At 59.5% G+C, this 18,277-nt stretch overlaps 2 protein-coding genes across 2 annotated transcripts in view; one reads left to right on the top strand and one right to left on the bottom strand.

The window, feature by feature from the left end:
• Positions 1-3,106: 3,106 nt before the first annotated feature.
• LOC120411812 (leucine-rich repeat extensin-like protein 3) lies at positions 3,107-9,398 on the bottom strand. The gene is made up of 2 exons (XM_039570130.1): positions 9,203-9,398; positions 3,107-4,758 (listed from the first exon to the last, which is right to left on the bottom strand). Exon 2 carries the CDS (start codon positions 4,407-4,409, stop codon positions 3,258-3,260), a length of 1,152 nt encoding a protein of 383 aa, XP_039426064.1. The 5' UTR covers positions 4,410-4,758; positions 9,203-9,398; the 3' UTR covers positions 3,107-3,257.
• A 579-nt stretch (positions 9,399-9,977) lies between these two features.
• Positions 9,978-18,277, top strand: part of OTOF (otoferlin) — a 79,109-nt gene continuing 70,809 nt past the window's right edge. The window contains 2 exon segments of the mRNA XM_039569728.1: positions 9,978-10,056; positions 14,885-14,943. Coding sequence (XP_039425662.1) covers positions 9,978-10,056; positions 14,885-14,943 — 138 coding nt within the window.

The following is an 18,277-nucleotide window of genomic DNA, read 5'->3' on the forward strand; positions in this document are numbered from 1 at the left end:
CCAAATCTTCCCGGTGCCTGCGGAGGGTCGGGAAGATCCATGGATCCACCGGGAGCTCCCCGAGCGGATCCCGGGAACGGCCCCGATCCCGGCGCTCGGAGAGGTCGCTGGGGTGGGAAGAGGCCCGGGAATGGTGGATCCCGAGGGTGGGGATTTCTGGGATGTTCCTGAGGTTTTGCCGGGTATTCCTGGGATTTGGGGGGGTGCGGCTGGGAATGGGGCACGGGTAAAATGTGTGGGGAGAATGGGAATGTTCGGCTGGAGAAGGGAAGGATCCAGGGAATCCTCGGAGCCGCTTCCCGAGCCTAAAGGGGCTCCAGGAGAGCTGGGATTTGGGATAAAGGGATGGGAAACAGGGAATGGCTTCCAGTGGGAAAGGGGAGCGTGGGGTGGGATGCTGGGAAGGAATTCCCGGCTGGGCTGGAATTCCCAGGGAATGCCCGGATCCCTGGCAGTGTCCAAGGAAAGGCTGGAGCAGCCTGGGATCATCGGGGGAGGTGCCGGCCTTGGAATGGGATGGGATTGAAGCTGCGTGGATCCCAGCCAAAGCATTCCGGGATTGTGGGATGCAGGAGGCTCCGAATCCATGGCCAGGGGTTTTTCTGGAAGTCGGGGATGGGAAAGGGAAGGGAGAGCCTTCCTGGAGTGCCGAGATTCCCAGGGAAGGGCCTGGAGGCCGGAATTCCTTCCCGCAGAGGAGTCGGGATGGGGCTGGATCCAATGGCAGGCTGGGAGAGGCGGGAATGGAGGGATTTCCCTGGGAAAGGGGAGCTCGGGCTGGGATCTTGGGAAGGAATTCCCGGCTGCGCTGGAATTCCCAGGGAATCCCTGGCAGTGCCCAAGGAAAGGCTGGAGCAGCCTGGGATCATCGGGGGAGGTGCCGGCCTTGGAATGGGATGGGATTGAAGCTGCGTGGATCCCAGCCAAAGCATTCCGGGATTGTGGGATGCAGGAGGCTCCGAATCCATGGCCAGGGGTTTTTCTGGAAGTCGGGGATGGGAAAGGGAAGGGAGAGCCTTCCTGGAGTGCCGAGATTCCCAGGGAAGGGCCTGGAGGCCGGAATTCCTTCCCGCAGAGGAGTCGGGATGGGGCTGGATCCAATGGCAGGCTGGGAGAGGCGGGAATGGAGGGATTTCCCTGGGAAAGGGGAGCTCGGGCTGGGATCTTGGGAAGGAATTCCCGGCTGGGCTGGAATTCCCAGGGAATCCCCGGCTGCCCCTGGATCCCTGGCAGTGTCCGAGGCCAGACTGGACGGGGTTTGGAGCAGGGCCACGGATCCATGGATTCTGTTTTCCCGGGATTGTTGTGCCTCTGGTGCCGCCGGAGTTTTGTCCCAGTTAAACCAGCAGCATTCCCAGCTCCTGGTCCCGCTTCCAAGGGGGAAATGCCATCCATGAATTCCGGGGGCTCTCTCAGAACTCGCCTGGGGAGTCCGGGGCAGGAGAATCCCCCAGGGAACGGGGACAGGGGGAAGGAAAAAGGGCAGGAGCATTCCCGGGAGAACCGGGACAGAGGGATTCGGGACTGGAGCATTCCCGGTTGGATCCGGGACAGAGGGATTCGGGACTGGAGCATTCCCGGGGGGAACCGGGACAGAGGGATTCGGGACTGGAGCATTCCGGTTGGATCCGGGACAGAGGGATTCGGGACTGGAGCATTCCCGGGGGGAACCGGGACAGAGGGATTCGGGACTGGAGCATTCCCGGGATAACCGGGACAGAGGGATTCGGGACTGGCGCATTCCCGGTTGGATCCGGGACAGAGGGATTCGGGACTGGAGCATTCCCGGTTGGAGAACCGGGACAGAGGGATTCGGGACTGGAGCATTCCCGGTTGGATCCGGGACAGAGGGATTCGGGACTGGAGCATTCCCGGGAGAACCGGGACAGAGGGATTCGGGACTGGAGCATTCCCGGTTGGAGAACCGGGACAGAGGGATTCGGGACTGGAGCATTCCCGGGAGAACCGGGACAGAGGGATTCGGGATTGGAGCATTCCCGGGAGAACCGGGACAGAGGGATCAGGGACTGGAGCATTCCCGGGAGAACCGGGACAGAGGGATTCGGGACTGGAGCATTCCCGGGAGAACCGGGACAGAGGGATCAGGGACTGGAGCATTCCCGGGAGAACCGGGACAGAGGGATTCGGGACTGGAGCATTCCCGGGGATAACCGGGACAGAGGGATTCGGGACTGGAGCATTCCCGGTTGGAGAACCGGGACAGAGGGATTCGGGACTGGAGCATTCCCGGGGGGAACCGGGACAGAGGGATTCGGGACTGGAGCATTCCCGGGGGGAACCGGGACAGAGGGATTCGGGACTGGAGCATTCCCGGGAGAACCGGGACAGAGGGATTCGGGACTGGAGCATTCCCGGTTGGATCCGGGACAGAGGGATTCGGGACTGGAGCATTCCCGGGGGGAACCGGGACCGGAGCCTCTCCCTCCCCGCGCACCCCCCGGGGCTCGGCGGCTCCTCCAGCCCCGCTCCCGGCGCTCCCGGTCCCCGCTGTCCGCACTCACCCGCGCGGCCCGAGCTCTTCCCGTGGTCTCTTCCCGGGATTTCCCTCAGTCCCCGGGATTTCCCTCAGTCCCCGGGCTGCGCCCCGGAGGTGGCCGGGACAGGAGGCCGAGGACGGCGAGGGGACCCCCGGGGCTGAGCGGCGGCGGCTCCGCGGGGGCGCGGAGGGGCCCGGCAGCCGCCCATGGGTGCGGGGTCCCGGCGCTGGGAGCGGGGCCCGCCCGGCCCGGAGCCTTTTGTAGGCGGGGAACGGGAGCGGGCCGGGATCCTCCGCCCCTTCCCTCCTTCCCTCCCTCCGTCCCACCGGGGCCGGGATCCTCCGCCCCTTCCCTCCCTCCTTCCCACCGGGGCCGGGATCCTCCGCCCCTTCCCTCCCTCCGTCCCACCGGGGCCGGGATCCTCCGCCCCTTCCCTCCCTCCTTCCCACCGGGGCCGGGATCCTCCGCCCCTTCCCTCCCTCCGTCCCACCGGGGCCGGGATCCTCCGCCCCTTCCCTCCCTCCGTCCCACCGGGGCCGGGATCCTCCGCCCCTTCCCTCCCTCCGTCCCACCGGGGCCGGGATCCTCCGCCCCTTCCCTCCCTCCGTCCCACCGGGGCCGGGCTCCCCCCGCCGCTCCAGCGCCCGCCCCGGGCCGGGAGAGGGGCAGGGGAAGAGAGAAGCGGGAATGGAGCGTCCCACGGGAGAAACGGGGCAGGAACGGGATAAGGGGAAAACGGGAGAGGAGAATCTCCCGGAGTTACCGGGATAAGGGGAACCGGGATAGGAAACGGGGATTTCCCGGGAGAAACGGGGCAGGGACATGTCCCAGGGGGGATCGGGATAGGGGGAACCGGGATAGGAGCACATCCCGGAGGTACCGGGACAGGAACCGGGGGTACCGGGCCGGGAGCATCTCCCGGGGATACCGGGATAGGGGAAACCGGGATAGGAGCATCTCCCGGGAAAAACGCGGCGGGAACATCTGCCGGGAGTACCGGGACACGGGGAACCGGGATAGGAGCGTCCCCCGGGAAAAAATGGGGAGGAGAATCTGCTGGGAATACCCGGAGAGGGGAAACCGGGACAGGAGCACATCCCGGGGGAACCGGGCCAGGGAGAACCGGGGCAGGAGCATCCCTCGGGAAATCAGGGCAGGGGCAGGGGGGAACCCGGGCTGGAATATTCCCGGGGGAACGGGGAGAGGCGGAACCGGGGCTGGAATATTCCCGGGGGAACGGGGAGAGGAGGAATCGGGGCTGGAATATTCCCGGGGGAACGGGGGAGAGGAGGAACCGGGGCTGGAATATTCCCGGGGGAACAGGGAGAGGAGGAACCGGGGCTGGAATATTCCCGGAGGAATCGGGGCTGGAATATTCCCGGGGGAACCGGGAGAGGCGGAATCGGGGCTGGAATATTCCCGGAGGAATCGGGGCTGGAATATTCCCGGGGGAACGGGGAGAGGAGGAATCGGGGCTGGAATATTCCCGGGGGAACGGGGAGAGGAGGAACCGGGGCTGGAATATTCCCGGAGGAATCGGGGCTGGAATATTCCCGGGGGAACCGGGAGAGGCGGAATCGGGGCTGGAATATTCCCGGAGGAATCGGGGCTGGAATATTCCCGGGGGAACCGGGAGAGGCGGAATCGGGGCTGGAATATTCCCGGGGGAACAGGGAGAGGAGGAATCGGGGCTGGAATATTCCCGGAGGAATCGGGGCTGGAATATTCCCGGCGGAACCGGGAGAGGGAAAACCGAGGCCGGAACATTCCCGGGGGAAGCAGGGGCTGGAATATCCCCAGGGAAGAGAAGCAGGAGCGTCCCCCCAGGTGGAAAAGGGCGGAGTTTCCCCCTGGAATTCCTTCCCGGAGGGAACGAGGCGGATCCGTGTCCCAGCTCCAGGGAATTCCCATCCTTCCACTCCCAATTCCCGGCCGGCAGGAGCATCCAAAACCCCGGGAATGGGGAGAGGAGCGCTGAATCCTCAGGGAAACTGAGGCACGGAGAGTCTGGGATGATCCCAAACTCCTCGGCCGCGGCTCGGTGGGAGCAGGGAATGACAATCCGGGATGAAGGGAAGGGCCAGGATTTGTCCTTTATCCCAGGAAAGGCGAAAAAGTGGAAATATTTCACTGGATTTCGGGAGATTCCAGCGGGACCGAGCGTTCGGAGCTTTTCCTCCTCCTCGTTTCCATCCATGGATTTGTTCTGGGATGGGTCCGGGTTGGATTCCGGCACGGGGGAGCCTCGCCCTGCGGGATTCTGCTGGAAAAGAGGAACGAGAGAGGAAAAACGGGATTTAAAGCGATTAAAACGGGATAAAAGCTGCTCCGGAGACGGGAATGACTTCTGGTGCCAGCGGAGGTCAAACCCATCCCATGGAATCATGGAATTGTTGAGGTGGGAAAAGCCCTTGGAGACGAGGAAATCCAGCCGGGAGGGAACACGGAAGCAGTCGGGATCCGAGCTGGTTTTTTGGGAATGTGGAGCAGGAAAAGAGCCCCAAAATCCCTTCCCAAACCCTCTCCCAGCAACCCCGCGGATCCCCGGGAGGAAAAGCTGGATCAGACTTGGGAGCAAATCCCAAATCCTGCAGATCCTGTGGCTGCCCCCGGATCCCTGGAAGCGTTCCCGGGCCGGGCTGGAGCAGCCTGGGATCAGGGAATGTGTCCCAGCCCATGGAATGGGGGTGGATTTAAGGGCCCTTCCCACCCAAACCTCTCCGTGATGCGAATTCCATGAGGAATTTCCCTTTCCATGGTTTTCCTGGCGATGTTTTCCTGCAGGAATCTCTCTCCGAGCCGGTGCCCGACTCCAGGCTGGTGATTTGATGGAAAGCGCACCGGGATTCCCAGGGATTTTCGGATGGGATTTGGATCCTGGGCGTTGCACCAAGGGAGGTCCAGGTTGGATTTTGGGAACGATTCCTGCCTGGAAAGGTTTTCCAGCCCTTCCAGCTGCCCGGGGCGGGGCTGGAGCCCCCATTCCCGGTGGGATCGAAATCCCTGTGGATTTGGGGTGGGAGCTGGAACCGGGGTGGCCCCGGCAGTGCCGGGAATGGTTGGATCCACGGGCTCCGAGGGCTTTTCCAAGCTCAACAATTCCATGGTTTTATGGACAAGGGGCCTCCCCCAGCTCTGCAGGAGCAGGAATTCCTTCCCCAAATCCCACTTTCCAGGATGAAACGATTCCTTTCCATGATTCCCCCGCCTCCAATCCCTGCTCCAGCGCTGCCATCCCGAAATTCCAGCGGCTGCGATCGGGAGGGATCTCCCGCTGCGGATCCCACACGAACGGGGAATCGCCGAGCGCCGGGACACCGGGAATGGATCCCACCGGGAATGGATCCCACCGGGAATGGATCCCACCGGCAATGGATCCCGGGGCGGGCGGGCAGGGGTGGCTGGGATCTTGGGAAGCGATTCCTCCCTCCGGGAGCTTCCAGGGACGCAATTCCCGAGCTCCTGGGGCCCCCTAAAGGCCCGCATTGGGAGCGAGCCCGGGAGTGGGAAAAATCCACGGAAAGGCCCCAAAATCCCTCCCTTGGAATCTCAGATGGGAGCGCGGAGCCGGCCCGGATCCAAAGGGGGATTCGGGATCGCCCGTTCCAGGTGGGAACATCCCCGAAGCCCAAAAGGAGCTCCGGGATCAGATCCCGGCCCTGCCTGGCCGGGGCAGCGCTGAGATTCCGCCCTTCCCGTTAAAGATCCCACAGAATTCCCGGATCCCCGGGGGTTTTCCTGCATTTCCCTCCTCTTCCCTGCGTTTTCCCAGCTTTTTCTTCCTCTTTTTGTTTCATTTTTCTTCGTTTTCCCCCATTTTTTTGGCCTTCATTCCCACCTTTCCCTTCTTTCCCCTTTTCTCCCCTTCTCCCTCTCTTTTTCCCATTTTTCCTTTGCTTTTCCCCATTTTCCTGCTGTTTTCCTTCATTTTTACCCTTTCTCCTCAGTTTTCCCTTTGTTTTCCCCATTTTTCCCGGTGTTCCCCATTTTCCCCCTCCCCCCAGCGCATCGGGGGGGGTTTTGGGGAAACCCCAAATTGGGGGGGATTTGGGGGTCGGGAACACCGGGAAAATGGGGAAAAACAAAGGGAAAACTGAGGGAAAAGGGGAAAAATGGAGGGGAAAAAAGACAGGAAAATGGAGAAAAGCAAAGGAAAAATGGGAAAAAAGCAAAGGGAAAACTGAGGGAAAGGGGTAAAAATGAAGGAAAACAGCAGGAAAATGGGGAAAAGTGAAGGAAAAATGGGGGAAAGTGAAGGAAAATGAGGAAAAGAGAAGGAGAAGGGGAGAAAAGGGGAAAGAAGGGAAAGGTGGGAATGAAGGCCAAAAAAAAGGGGGAAAGACAAAGAAAAATGAAACAAAAAGAGGAAGAAAAAGCTGGGAAAAAGCAGGGAAGAGGAGGGAAATGCAGGAAAACCCCCGGGGATCCGGGAATTCTGTGGGATCTTTAACGGGAAGGGCGGAATCTCAGCGCTGCCCCGGCCAGGCAGGGCCGGGATCTGATCCCGGAGCTCCTTTTGGGCTTCGGGGATGTTCCCACCTGGAACGGGCGATCCCGAATCCCCCTTTGGATCCGGGCCGGCTCCGCGCTCCCATCTGAGATTCCAAGGGAGGGATTTTGGGGCCTTTCCGTGGATTTTTCCCACTCCCGGGCTCGCTCCCAATGCGGGCCTTTAGGGGGCCCCAGGAGCTCGGGAATTGCGTCCCTGGAAGCTCCCGGAGGGAGGAATCGCTTCCCAAGATCCCAGCCACCCCTGCCCGCCCGCCCCGGGATCCATTGCCGGTGGGATCCATTCCCGGTGGGATCCATTCCCGGTGGGATCCATTCCCGGTGTCCCGGCGCTCGGCGATTCCCCGTTCGTGTGGGATCCGCAGCGGGAGATCCCTCCCGATCGCAGCCGCTGGAATTTCGGGATGGCAGCGCTGGAGCAGGGATTGGAGGCGGGGGAATCATGGAAAGGAATCGTTTCATCCTGGAAAGTGGGATTTGGGGAAGGAATTCCCGGCCGGGAGGGTGGGGAGGGACTGGGCTGGAATTCCCAGAGAATTCCCCCTCCTGTTTGGGGGGGTTTATCCCGGTTTTGGGGTTTATTTTGGGATTTGGCCTCGTTCTGGGGGGGGCTCGTTCCGGTCCGGTATTGAAATGATCCCAAATAATCACCGGAATTCCGGAGCCAACGAGCCCGGGAGCCAAAGCCAAAACCATGGATTTTCTTGAAATGATCCCAAATAATCGCTGGAATTCCGGAGCGGGAAATGTGGATTTTATGGAACAGGGAATGCGGGAGAGAGGGACGGGAAAAGGCAGAGAAAGGGCCGGGAACGAGGTGCGGGGACAGAAGGAGGGACAGAGCCAAGGAAATGTCCCCATCCCGGGATCCCGCTGGATCCACGCCCTGGGGACCCTCCCGGGATGGGGCAGAACTCCCGAAAAACACAAATCCCATGGATTCATAGGTGGGAACGGCCCGGGAGCCTCCTGGGATGGGGAGGATTTGGGGTCTGGGGCGCTTTGGGGTCTGGGGGGAATTTGGGGTCTGGGGCACTTTGGGGTCTCTGGGACAGTGCCCGCTCCTCCCCCAGGGACCTCACTGGGGGAGCTGCACCCCGACTTTGGGGTGATTTATTCCATTTTCGGGGCCGTTGCAGGGCTGCACCCCCGTTTTGGGGTGATTTATCCCATTTTTGGTGCTGTTACATGGCTGCACCCCCACTTTGGGGTGATTTATCCCATTTTTGGGGCTGTTGCAGGGCTGCACCCCCACTTTGGGGTGATTTATCCCATTTTCGGGGCTGTTGCAGGGCTGCACCCCCACTTTGGGGTGATTTATCCCATTTTTGGGGCCGTTGCAGGGCTGCACCCCCACTTTGGGGTGATTTATCCCATTTTTGGGGCCGTTGCAGGGCTGCACCCCCGTTTTGGGGTGATTTATCCCATTTTTGGGGCTGTTGCAGGGCTGCACCCCCACTTTGGGGTGATTTATTCCATTTTCGGGGCCGTTGCAGGGCTGCACTCCACTTTGGGGTGATTTATTCCATTTTTGGGGCTGTTGCAGGGCTGCACCCCCACTTTGGGGTGATTTATCCCATTTTTGGTGCTGTTACATGGCTGCACCCCCACTTTGGGGTGATTTATCCCATTTTCGGGGCTGTTGCAGGGCTGCACCCCCGTTTTGGGGTGATTTATCCCATTTTTGGGACTTTTGCATAGCTGCACCCCCGTTTTGGGGTGATTTATCCCATTTTTGGGATTTTTGCTTAGCTGCACCCCCGTTTTGGGGTGATTTATCCCATTTTTGGGGCCGTTGCAGGGCTGCACCCCCATTTTGGGGTGGTTTATCCCAACCTCAGCAATTTCCCCAGCCTCAACAATTCCACAATTCCCGGATTCCAGGAGCAGCCGCCTCCTCCCAGCCCCGCTCCCCGCATTCCAGCGGCTCCATCCTCATCGCTCCCGCTTTTCCTTGGGGTCCCTCCCTCTGTTCTCGGGACACCAAGAGAATTCCCGACCCCCTCATCCTGCCCAGGGCAGGGCTGGGGTCCCCATTCCTGGAGGGATTTCAGATCCCTGTGGATTTGGGGGGACATGGATCAGTGGTGGCCTGAAGGGGGGGGGGGGGGGCGGTTGGGCTTTTCCAGCCCGAAGAATTCCAGGATTCCCGGAGCTTTCCCGCTCGCTCCTCTCCCTCTGGCGCTGACGCTCACCTGGGTTCGCTCTTCCCAACAGAGGCGGGGCCGGCTCAGCTCCTCCGCGACATTCCCGGGAATTTTGGGAAGGGCGGGCGGGGGGTGCTCGCCCTTATGCTGAGGTTGCAGCCTCGTGGAGCCGTGCCTCAGTTTCCCCATTCCCGGCCTCCCGCGGCTGGGAAGGGAAGGGAAGGGAAGGGATTTAGGGAAGGGATTTAGGGAAGGGAAGGGAAGGGAAGGAGAAGGAGGGAGGGAAGGGAAGGGAGGGGTGGGAGGGGTTCGAGGGAGGGGAGGGGCGGCCCCGCTGCTGAATAATTCAGCGCTGGCAGCGGGGGAAGCTCCGCACCGGCACCGAGACCGCACCGAGCTGAGCTCCGGAGCGCGGCACCGGCACCGAGACCACACCGGCACCGGCACCGCACCGAGCTGAGCTCCGGAGCGCGGCACCGGCTCCGAGACCGGACCGGGACGGCACTGGGACCTCATCAGGCTCCGGGCACCTCACCGGGCTCTGCACCGGAACCGCCCCGGGACCACCTCGGGCTCCGCTCCGAGACCGCCCCGGCACCACCCCGAGCTCTGCACCGAGCACCGGGCAGCGCAGCTGGATCGCATCAGCCACCGGGACCGCCTCGGGACTGCCCCGGGCACCTCGAACCGCGCCGGGACCGCCCCGGGCTCTGCTCCGAGACCGCGCCGGGACCGCCCCGAGCACCTCGATCCGCACCGGGACCTCCCCGAGCCCGCCCCGGCGCCCCCCGGCTCCGTCCCGAGCCCCCCGCAGGGTCCCCCCATGGCTCTGGTGCTGCAGCTCCGCTCCGTCTCCGGCCTGCGCGGCAAAGGCGACCGCATCGCCAAGGCGGCGTTCCGGGGTACCGGGAGCGGGGACGGGAATTTGGGATCGGGATTTGGGCCGCCGGAATGTGGGGACAGGATTAGTGGAGCAAGATTTGGGGAGCAGGAATTGGGGGAGAGGGATTTGGGGAGCAGGAATTGGGGGAGAAGGATTTGGGGGAGCGGGATTTGGGGGTGAGGTTTTGAGGAGCAGGAATTGGGGGAGCAGGAATTGGGGGAGCAGGATTTGGGGAGCAGGATTTCAGGGAAAGGATTTGGGGACAGGATTTGGGGAACGAGATTTGGGGTGCGGGATTTTGGGGACAGGATTTTGGGGAGCGGGATTTGAGGGGCAGGGCTCGAGGGGGAGGATTTGGAGGCAGGAATTTGGGATTTTGGGAGCAGGATTTGGGGAGTGGGATTTGAGGGACAGGATTTTGGGAGCAGGATTTGGGTGCAGGATATGGGGGGCAGGATTTTGGGGGGCTGCTGGATTTGGGATGCAGGATTTTGGGGGATCAGTATGTGGGGAGTGGGATTTGGGGGACAGGATTTTGGGGAGACAGGATTTTGTGGGGGCGGGATTTGGGGTGCAGGAATTGGGGGAGAAGGATTTGAGGGATCGGGATTTGGGGAGCAGGATTTTAGGGGGGCAGGATTTGGGGGAGCAGGATTGGGGGGTGGGATTTGGGAGCAGGATTTTTGGGGGCAGGTTTGGGGTCAGGATTTGAGGGCAGGAATTTGGGAGCGGGATTTTGAGGACAGGAATTTGGGAGTGGGATGTTGGGGACAGGATTTGGCGGACGGGATTGGAGGTCAGGATCTGGGGACCCGGAATTTGGGGGGTGGGATTCGGGGACAGGATTTGGGGATCAGGATTCGGGGAGTCCCAGCATCCATCCCTGCCTCGGTTTCCCCACGCACGACCCCAAAGCGGCTCTTTTGGGGGTCCCCTCCCCACGGGTTCCTCCAGGGAAAAGGGGGTGAATTCCCAGGGTGAAATTCCCGCCGGGAGCCGGGATCGTGTCCCAGCTGGAATCCGGCTGTGGGATCACGGCTTTGGAGGACCGAGGGTCCCAAGGAGAGATCCCGAAGGAATCCTGGTCTGGGATCCGGGATCAGCCGGGATTTCTCCCGAGGATTCCGCAGCTTCCGATTCCCGCCGGGATCCGCAGCAGCTCCAAAGATTTCCACGGGAAGGAGGAACAATTCTCCCGGGGATGTGGAAGTTCGGGAGCTGCCGGAGCTTTTCCAAGGCTTGGGAAAGGCTCGGGATGGGATCCCGGCTGGGGCCGGATCCCTCTTCCAGCGGCTGGGAATCCATGGAGGCGGAGTGGGATGAGGGCAGCAAGAGCGATCCCAGCTCAGGGAAGCGGGGGAAATTCCAGGAATTCCATGGCCGGCCTGGATCAGCTTTCCCTGCTCTTAACGACCTTGGGATCATTAACCAGGGCCAATTAACCCTCAGTTCCCTGTGCTGCTTCCCAGCGCCAAGAAAATCCCCGGGAAGAGGCGGAATTCCCGGCTAACTCGGAGCCTGGAGCAATCCCAGCAGCGGGAATGGGATGCAGGGCGGGAAAAGCCACCTTGGATTTTCCCAGTGAGCCCTGGGAGATCCCAAATTTCCAGTTTGGAACATTCCCGGTCCCGAATCCGGCCCAAATTCCCTGTGGGACGGACAGGATCCATCCCAGGACAGGATACAGGGAATGGCTTCCCACTGGGAAAGGAGAGCTTGGGGTGGGATCTTGGGAAGGAATTCCTGGCTGGGAGAGTGGGGAGGGGCTGGATTGGAATTCCCAGAGAATCCCTGGAAAGGCTGGAGCAGCCTGGAATAGTGGGAGGTGTCCCTGGAACGGGATGGGATTCAAGGTCCCTTCCCACCCAAACCATTCCGGGATGGAATTCCAAGGAAGGAACTCGGCGTCGCCTTCCAGGACAGTCGGATCAGGGTCCAGAGGTTCTTTCCCGGTCTTTTCCTTCCGTGAGTTCCTGTGGAAAGGGGGATTGAGCGTCACGCTGGGATGAAGCTGATCTCCCTGGTGCTTCCAGGTGGGAATTCCTCTTCCCAGGCTCATCCAGGCCCTGGCCAGGAAAATCCAGCTGCTAAAAGGGGCTGGAAGCAGCTCGGGAAGCGATTCCAGGTGGGGTTGGATCGGGAAGCGATTCCCGGTGCGGTTGGATCAGGAAACGATTCCAGGTGGGGTTGGATCGGGAAGCGATTCCAGGTGGGGTTGGATCAGGAAGTGATTCCCGGTGCGGTTGGATCAGGAAGCGATCCCAGGTGGGGTTGGATCGGGAAGCGATCCCAGGTGGGGTTGGATCAGGAAGCGATTCCAGGTGGGGTTGGATCAGGAAGCGATCCCAGGTGGGGTTGGATCAGGAAGCGATTCCCGGTGCGGTTGGATTGGGAAGCGATTCCAGGTGGGGTTGGATCGGGAAGCGATCCCAGGTGGGGTTGGATCGGGAAGCGATTCCAGGTGGGGTTGGATCGGGAAACGATTCCAGGTGGGGTTGGATCGGGAAGCGATTCCCGGTGCGGTTGGATCAGGAAACGATTCCAGGTGGGGTTGGATTGGGAAGCCATTCCCGGTGCGGTTGGATCGGGGAAGGCAGCGGGGAAGCGGATCAGGATGGATCCATCCCTCGCACGCGCCCGGAGAAGGATTTGGGCTCATTCCCTGCTCATTCCCGGTTCCAAAGCTGCAGCAAACCTCGGATCCGCAGGGGAAAGATCGGCTCCAAAGGCTCTCAGCATCTTTCCCAAATTCCTGGTATCCGAAGGGAAACCGAGGGAGCAGCTCCATAGGGACGGGGAATTCCGGGGATGATCCCCGGGAACCTCTTGGATGGGCAGCCGGAACATTTTGGGATGTGGGAGAGCTCTGGGGCTGGAATCCGGGCTGGAATCTGGGCCGGAACGTTCCGTGGGACACAGGAGCTGGTTCGGGATGAGGGGATGGGAATAATCCGTCCGGGTAAATAAGCGGGATGATCCTTAGGGATCATCCACACCGTGGATCCCAACAGCAGCAGGAACAGAAAGATGGGAGTTTTCCATCCTCTTGGGATCGTGGAATGATTTGGGATGGAAGGGATCCTCAAGCTCATCCCATTCCAACCCGCCTGAGAGCTCCTCCCTCATTCCATGTCTTTGGGAATGCTCTGCTGCCCCCTCGCTCCATGAAAGTTTGGGAATGCCGGGCAGCTCAGTCCTGCTGGCTCCTCGTCCTCTCCCCAAGCAATTCCTTAAAATCCCTGAGGGAATTCTGGCGCTTGGATTAAACAGACGGTGCCCTGAGCCCCATCCCGGCCCCCAGGGGAATAATTCCTTGGGAATAATTCCTTGGGAACAATTCCTGCCTGCAAGGGGCTGTCCAGCCCCGGCACGGCTGCCCAGGGCAGCGGGATCCCCATTCCGGCAGGGATTGAAATCCCTGGGGATGCGGCACTCGGGGACACGGATCAGGGAATGTTGGGCTGGCTCCCAGAGGCTTTTCCAAGAGAAGTAATTCCGTGATTCCTTCCTTAACCAGGGCCCTGTCCTGCCCTGGGATGGGATAGGATGGATTCCAGGCACATTGACCTGGAATTCCAGGCCTGGAATGTGTCCGGTTGGATCTCAGTCCCAAAATCCATTGGGAAGAGCTTCCCGCCCTTTTCCAGCGCCTCTGGAAAAGCTTTGGAGCCTTGGCCATGGGATGAGGAGCCCTCTCCCAGCTCCCGGCTGGATTTTCCTCATTCCTCTGGTTTTCCTGGATCCCCGAGCCTGGCACAGGGATTCCCTTCCCGATGCCAGCCCCATCCAGCTTCTCCCTCCGGCAGCGCATCCCGAGGGATCCGGCGGAGCTCCCAGGCTCAGGTGGGAGAGGAAGGAGTGAAATCCGGGATGAAGCATTCCCGAGGCTGACACCACGTGGGAAGGCCTTGGGATGACGCTGCTCCTCCTCTTCCGGGAATCCTGGGAGCTGCAGTGTTTTCCAAACCAGGGAAACTGAGGCACAAATGGAATTCCGGATCCATGGGAGCAGCCAGGGAGGGGGGAGAGTGGATCCTGCTCGGGAAGTGGAGGGAAAAGATGGATTCTGTGGCCAAAATCCACTCCCATCCCGGAATTTCAGGGCTTCCTCTCCATCCACAGCCTTGGATTTGACTCCCACATTCCCAAGGGGATCCCTGTGCCCTGTGGGGATCTGGGGGGGGTTCAGCTTTGCCTTTAGGATTCTCCCAGTTTTCCATCAGGGGTTTGGGAATGGGATTGAATTTTAGTGGCTCCAAAGGGCTCCCGGATCTGTCGCGGTTCCATTTCTCCCCCTCCTCGCTCCGCACATGGAAACAAAGCTGGGATGACTCCAGGATTTTCCGGGAATTCCGGCTTTTCAGCCTGGCTTCAGGGAAAATGCAGGAAAACGGGGAATTTTCATTACCTAGCCCGTTTTTTGGGAAGCTCCAGCAGGATCGGAGCTCTTCCAGAGTCACTTTCCCATGGGAGTTCCCACTTGGAGTCCGGCTTAATTGCGTTTGTGTCGGGGTAATTAGGGAGCCGGGAGTTAATGGATCACAGATGGATCGTAATGAGCTGCCAGGAGAGGCTTCCTCTCGGGAATGGGGCTGGAAAATCAGGGATGTCGCTCGTGGATACCTCCTGGAGAACTGGCGGATAAAGATTCCGCCGTCAGGAAAAGTTGGGATGCTCCTGGATTGGGAAGGGCTGGAGCAGGGAGGTCCCACAGGATCGAGGGGCCTCTCTCAGGAGATGGGATTCAGGCGGAATTTTCCTTCCGGCTGTTCCCAACCCGCAGATCCCAAAATCCCAGGCTCTCCCACACCTTCATGCAACTGTTGTCCCTCTTTTTCCCTCTCCAGGGCTTTCCTTCTACACCCGAGTGCTGGAAAACTGCGAGGACGAGGCCAAGTTTGACGAGGTGGGAGAACTTTTCCATCCTTTTATCCCATAAATCCCTTTTGCTTTCCCAGGATTCCCAGTCCCGGTGAAATCCCTATTCCCAGTTATTGTTGCCACCCTTGTTGTCTGCTCCAAGGTTTTTCCTGGCAGGGCCCAAATGGGATTCCTGGCTGGACACAGGTGGGAAAATCCCTACGGCATTTTCCAAAGGGGGAATAAATGAAAACCACAAAAATTTCCACGTTTTCTGCTGAAATTTCAGGAAAATTTGTTCATCCACGCTGGGAAAATCCGGCTGGGATTTTGGCTCCATTGTTCCTCCTCTCAGGAGGAAAAAGTCGGATTTTTTCCCCTTGAAATTCCTTCTTTTTCCTTCAGAGTGAGGCCCTGGCACAGAATTCCCAGAGAAGCCGTGGCTGCCCCTGGATCCCAGGAAGTGGCCAAGGAAAAGGCTTGGAGCACCCTGGGATGGTGGGAGATGTCCGTGCCCATGGGATGGGATGGGATTTCAGGTCCCTTCCCACCCAAACCAGCCCATGAACACTTACAGGGTTGGAACATCCCATAATTTTGGGAATTTTTTCCTCTCCAAGCCACATCAAATTCCATCTCCCACCCTGTGGGATTTTCCCCCCTCATTCACCACGTGCCGTTGGAAAGCTCTGTTTGGGAATGGTTTGGATCGTGTTGGCTCAGGAGCTGTGTCCAGCCTGGAATTCCAGGTTTTTTTTAGGGAAGCGATTCCCTCCTGGAGCAGCCACAGGCTCCGTGTTCGATGCCGTGGAGGCATTCCCAGACCCAGAGGATCAAATCCTTCCCGCTGGGGGAATATCCAGGGAATCACCACCCTCGTGCTGGCACAGGGAATACCTGGGAATGTTTTAAGTTCAAACCACCTGGATTATCCATGGCAGATCCCAAATCCTGGAGCAGGAGGTGGCGGCCGGGTGGGATCGAGCTTTGATTCCAGGGAACAGGGACGGGATGAGGGAAAACGGCCTCAGGCTGTGCCAGGGAGGTTGGATTTTGGGAACAATTCCTCAGGGAAAGGGCGGCCAGGCCTTGGAAGGGGCTTCTGGGGAGGTTTGGAGTCCCCATCCCTGGAGGTTTCCAAGGAATTCCTGGATGTGGCACTTGGGGCTCCGGTGGGGATCGGCCACAGCTTGGATTTGATGATCCCAGAGGGATTTTCCAACCTCAATAATCCCTGGATTCTGTGATCTCAGAGCTGGAAAAATCCACGGCAATTCCCTCTTTTCCTGCCACCGCTTCCCATGAATCAGGGGCCGCCTCCAGGCAGGATTTGGATTTCAAGCCCCGGTGGTTTCCATTTGTTTGGTTTCGCTCCGTTTCTTTTCCAATTATTTTCCCTCCTTCCTCAACGAGCTCTGCAAATCCTCGGCTGCTCCGGAGCCTGCCGGCTATTCCAGAGGCTGCGCACAGCTCCCCAGTTAATCAGGAATGTTTGCGTTCCGTGCTGCGTCCCGAAGAGTTTAACCTTGGAGGGGCTTTTCCTGGAGATCTGCCACAGCTCGGGAGGGAAGGAAATCTCCGGGAATGAAGGAGCCCGAATTCCGTGGAGCTGCAGTTTTCTGGGATAATTTCGAACAGGCCCTGAGGGATGAGCTGCTCACATCAATCCCAGGAAACACAAACCATGGAAGCATGGAATGGGTTGGGTGGGAAGGGAACTTCAATCCCATCCCATTCCATGGGCAGGGAATTCCCGATCCCAGGGTGCTCCAAGCCCCGTCCAACCTTTCCTTGGACACTTCCAGGAATCCAGGGGCAGACACAGCTTCTCTGGGAATTCTGTGCCAGGGCCTTCCCTGTTGGTTTTTTCCCAGCATGTGGAAAACCCCGTGGATCAACCTGTGACTTTTCCAGACTTATTTTCCCCCTTTTCCTTTGGCAAACACAATCCCAAACTTTACCGAATCCCTGGACATGGCTCCCCACAATCGCAGGCACTTTCTCTGCCTTTCCTTGGATTTGGAGTGGATTTCCTTGGATTTGGTGGATCTCGAGCCCCCAAAGCACATTCGGGACCCTTTGGAAGGAGCTCGGACAGGGACAAGGGAACCTGGCTGGAAAAATTCCCATTTTTGTCCTCCTCTGCCTGGGAAAAGGAGCTGAGGGCTGATGGTGCAGAGGCCTGAAAAGTGGGAACAGGACAATTCCTCAGGCCAGAGAGGTATTCCCGAAGAATTCCTTCCTGCAAAGGGCTGTCCAGTGGTGGAGCCCCCATTCCGGGAGGGATTGAAATCCGTGTGGATGTGGGGACATGGATCAGGGGTGGCCTCGGCAGCGCTGGGAATTCTTGGATTTGGGGATCTCCGAGGGCTTTTCCAACCCAAACAACTCCTTGGTTCCATAATCTTGGGATTGCCGGGGGATTTTATCACCGGATCCAATCCCTGGAGCATCAAAACCATTGGAAAAAACCAGGAAAAAGCAGGGGAAGGACTGAATTCCGTCCCCACATGGAGAGCTTGGGATAAATCCTGCTGCAGGATCCAGAGCGGTGCCGGATCCATTGGCACCATTTCCCATTTCCTTTTATATTCCCGTGATTTTTCCTTTGCTTCCTTGGCTCTGCAGACAATTAAAACCGGGAATAAATAGCTCGGGAATGAGGGCTGGGGAAGTGCTGAAGAGGCACGGGTTCCTTCCTGGGAATTTGCTGGATGAGCAAATTCCCTTCCCGTGGTTTTCAGTTCTGCTCTGCTGCTCCTGGGAGAGATCCCGGATCCGCTGCCTCCGGCACATTCCCAGCCTGGGATGCACCGGGAGCAGCTTGGGAAGGAGGGATGCTTGGATTTGGGAGGCTCTGGGGCTTGGGAAACCAACGGGAATTCAGGGGGTTGGGCTGGAAGAGGGATTTGCCTTGGGAAGCAGAAAAATTAGGAAAGGGATTCTATTTTATGGAATGCTTTGGGTGGGGAGGGAATCCAAGGATCATCCCATTGCAACCCCAACACCTCCCGCGATCCCAGGCTGCTCCAGCCTTTCCTGGACACTGCCAGGGATCCAGGGGCAGCCACAGCTTCTCTGGGAATTCCAGCCCAGCTGGGAATTCCTTCCCAAGATCCCACCCCAAGCTCCCCTTTCCCACTGGGAAGCCATTCCCTGCCTCCTGCTCCTCCAGCCCTTTCCCAAATTCCAGCTCTCCTGGAGCCCCTTCAGGCTCGGGACGTGACTTCGAGGATTCCCTGGATCCTTCCCTTCTCCAGCTGGACATTCCCAGCTCTCCCAGCCTGGCTCCATATTCCCATCCTCATCCAATGTCTAGATTTATATTTTCCATGTGTGCATCCATAAAATATTTGGCTCTGGGCGCATCCTTAGCGACA

This window comes from Corvus cornix, chromosome 3 (assembly GCF_000738735.6).
Source record: "Corvus cornix cornix isolate S_Up_H32 chromosome 3, ASM73873v5, whole genome shotgun sequence".
In the NCBI taxonomy this organism is placed as follows: Eukaryota; Metazoa; Chordata; class Aves; order Passeriformes; family Corvidae; genus Corvus; species Corvus cornix.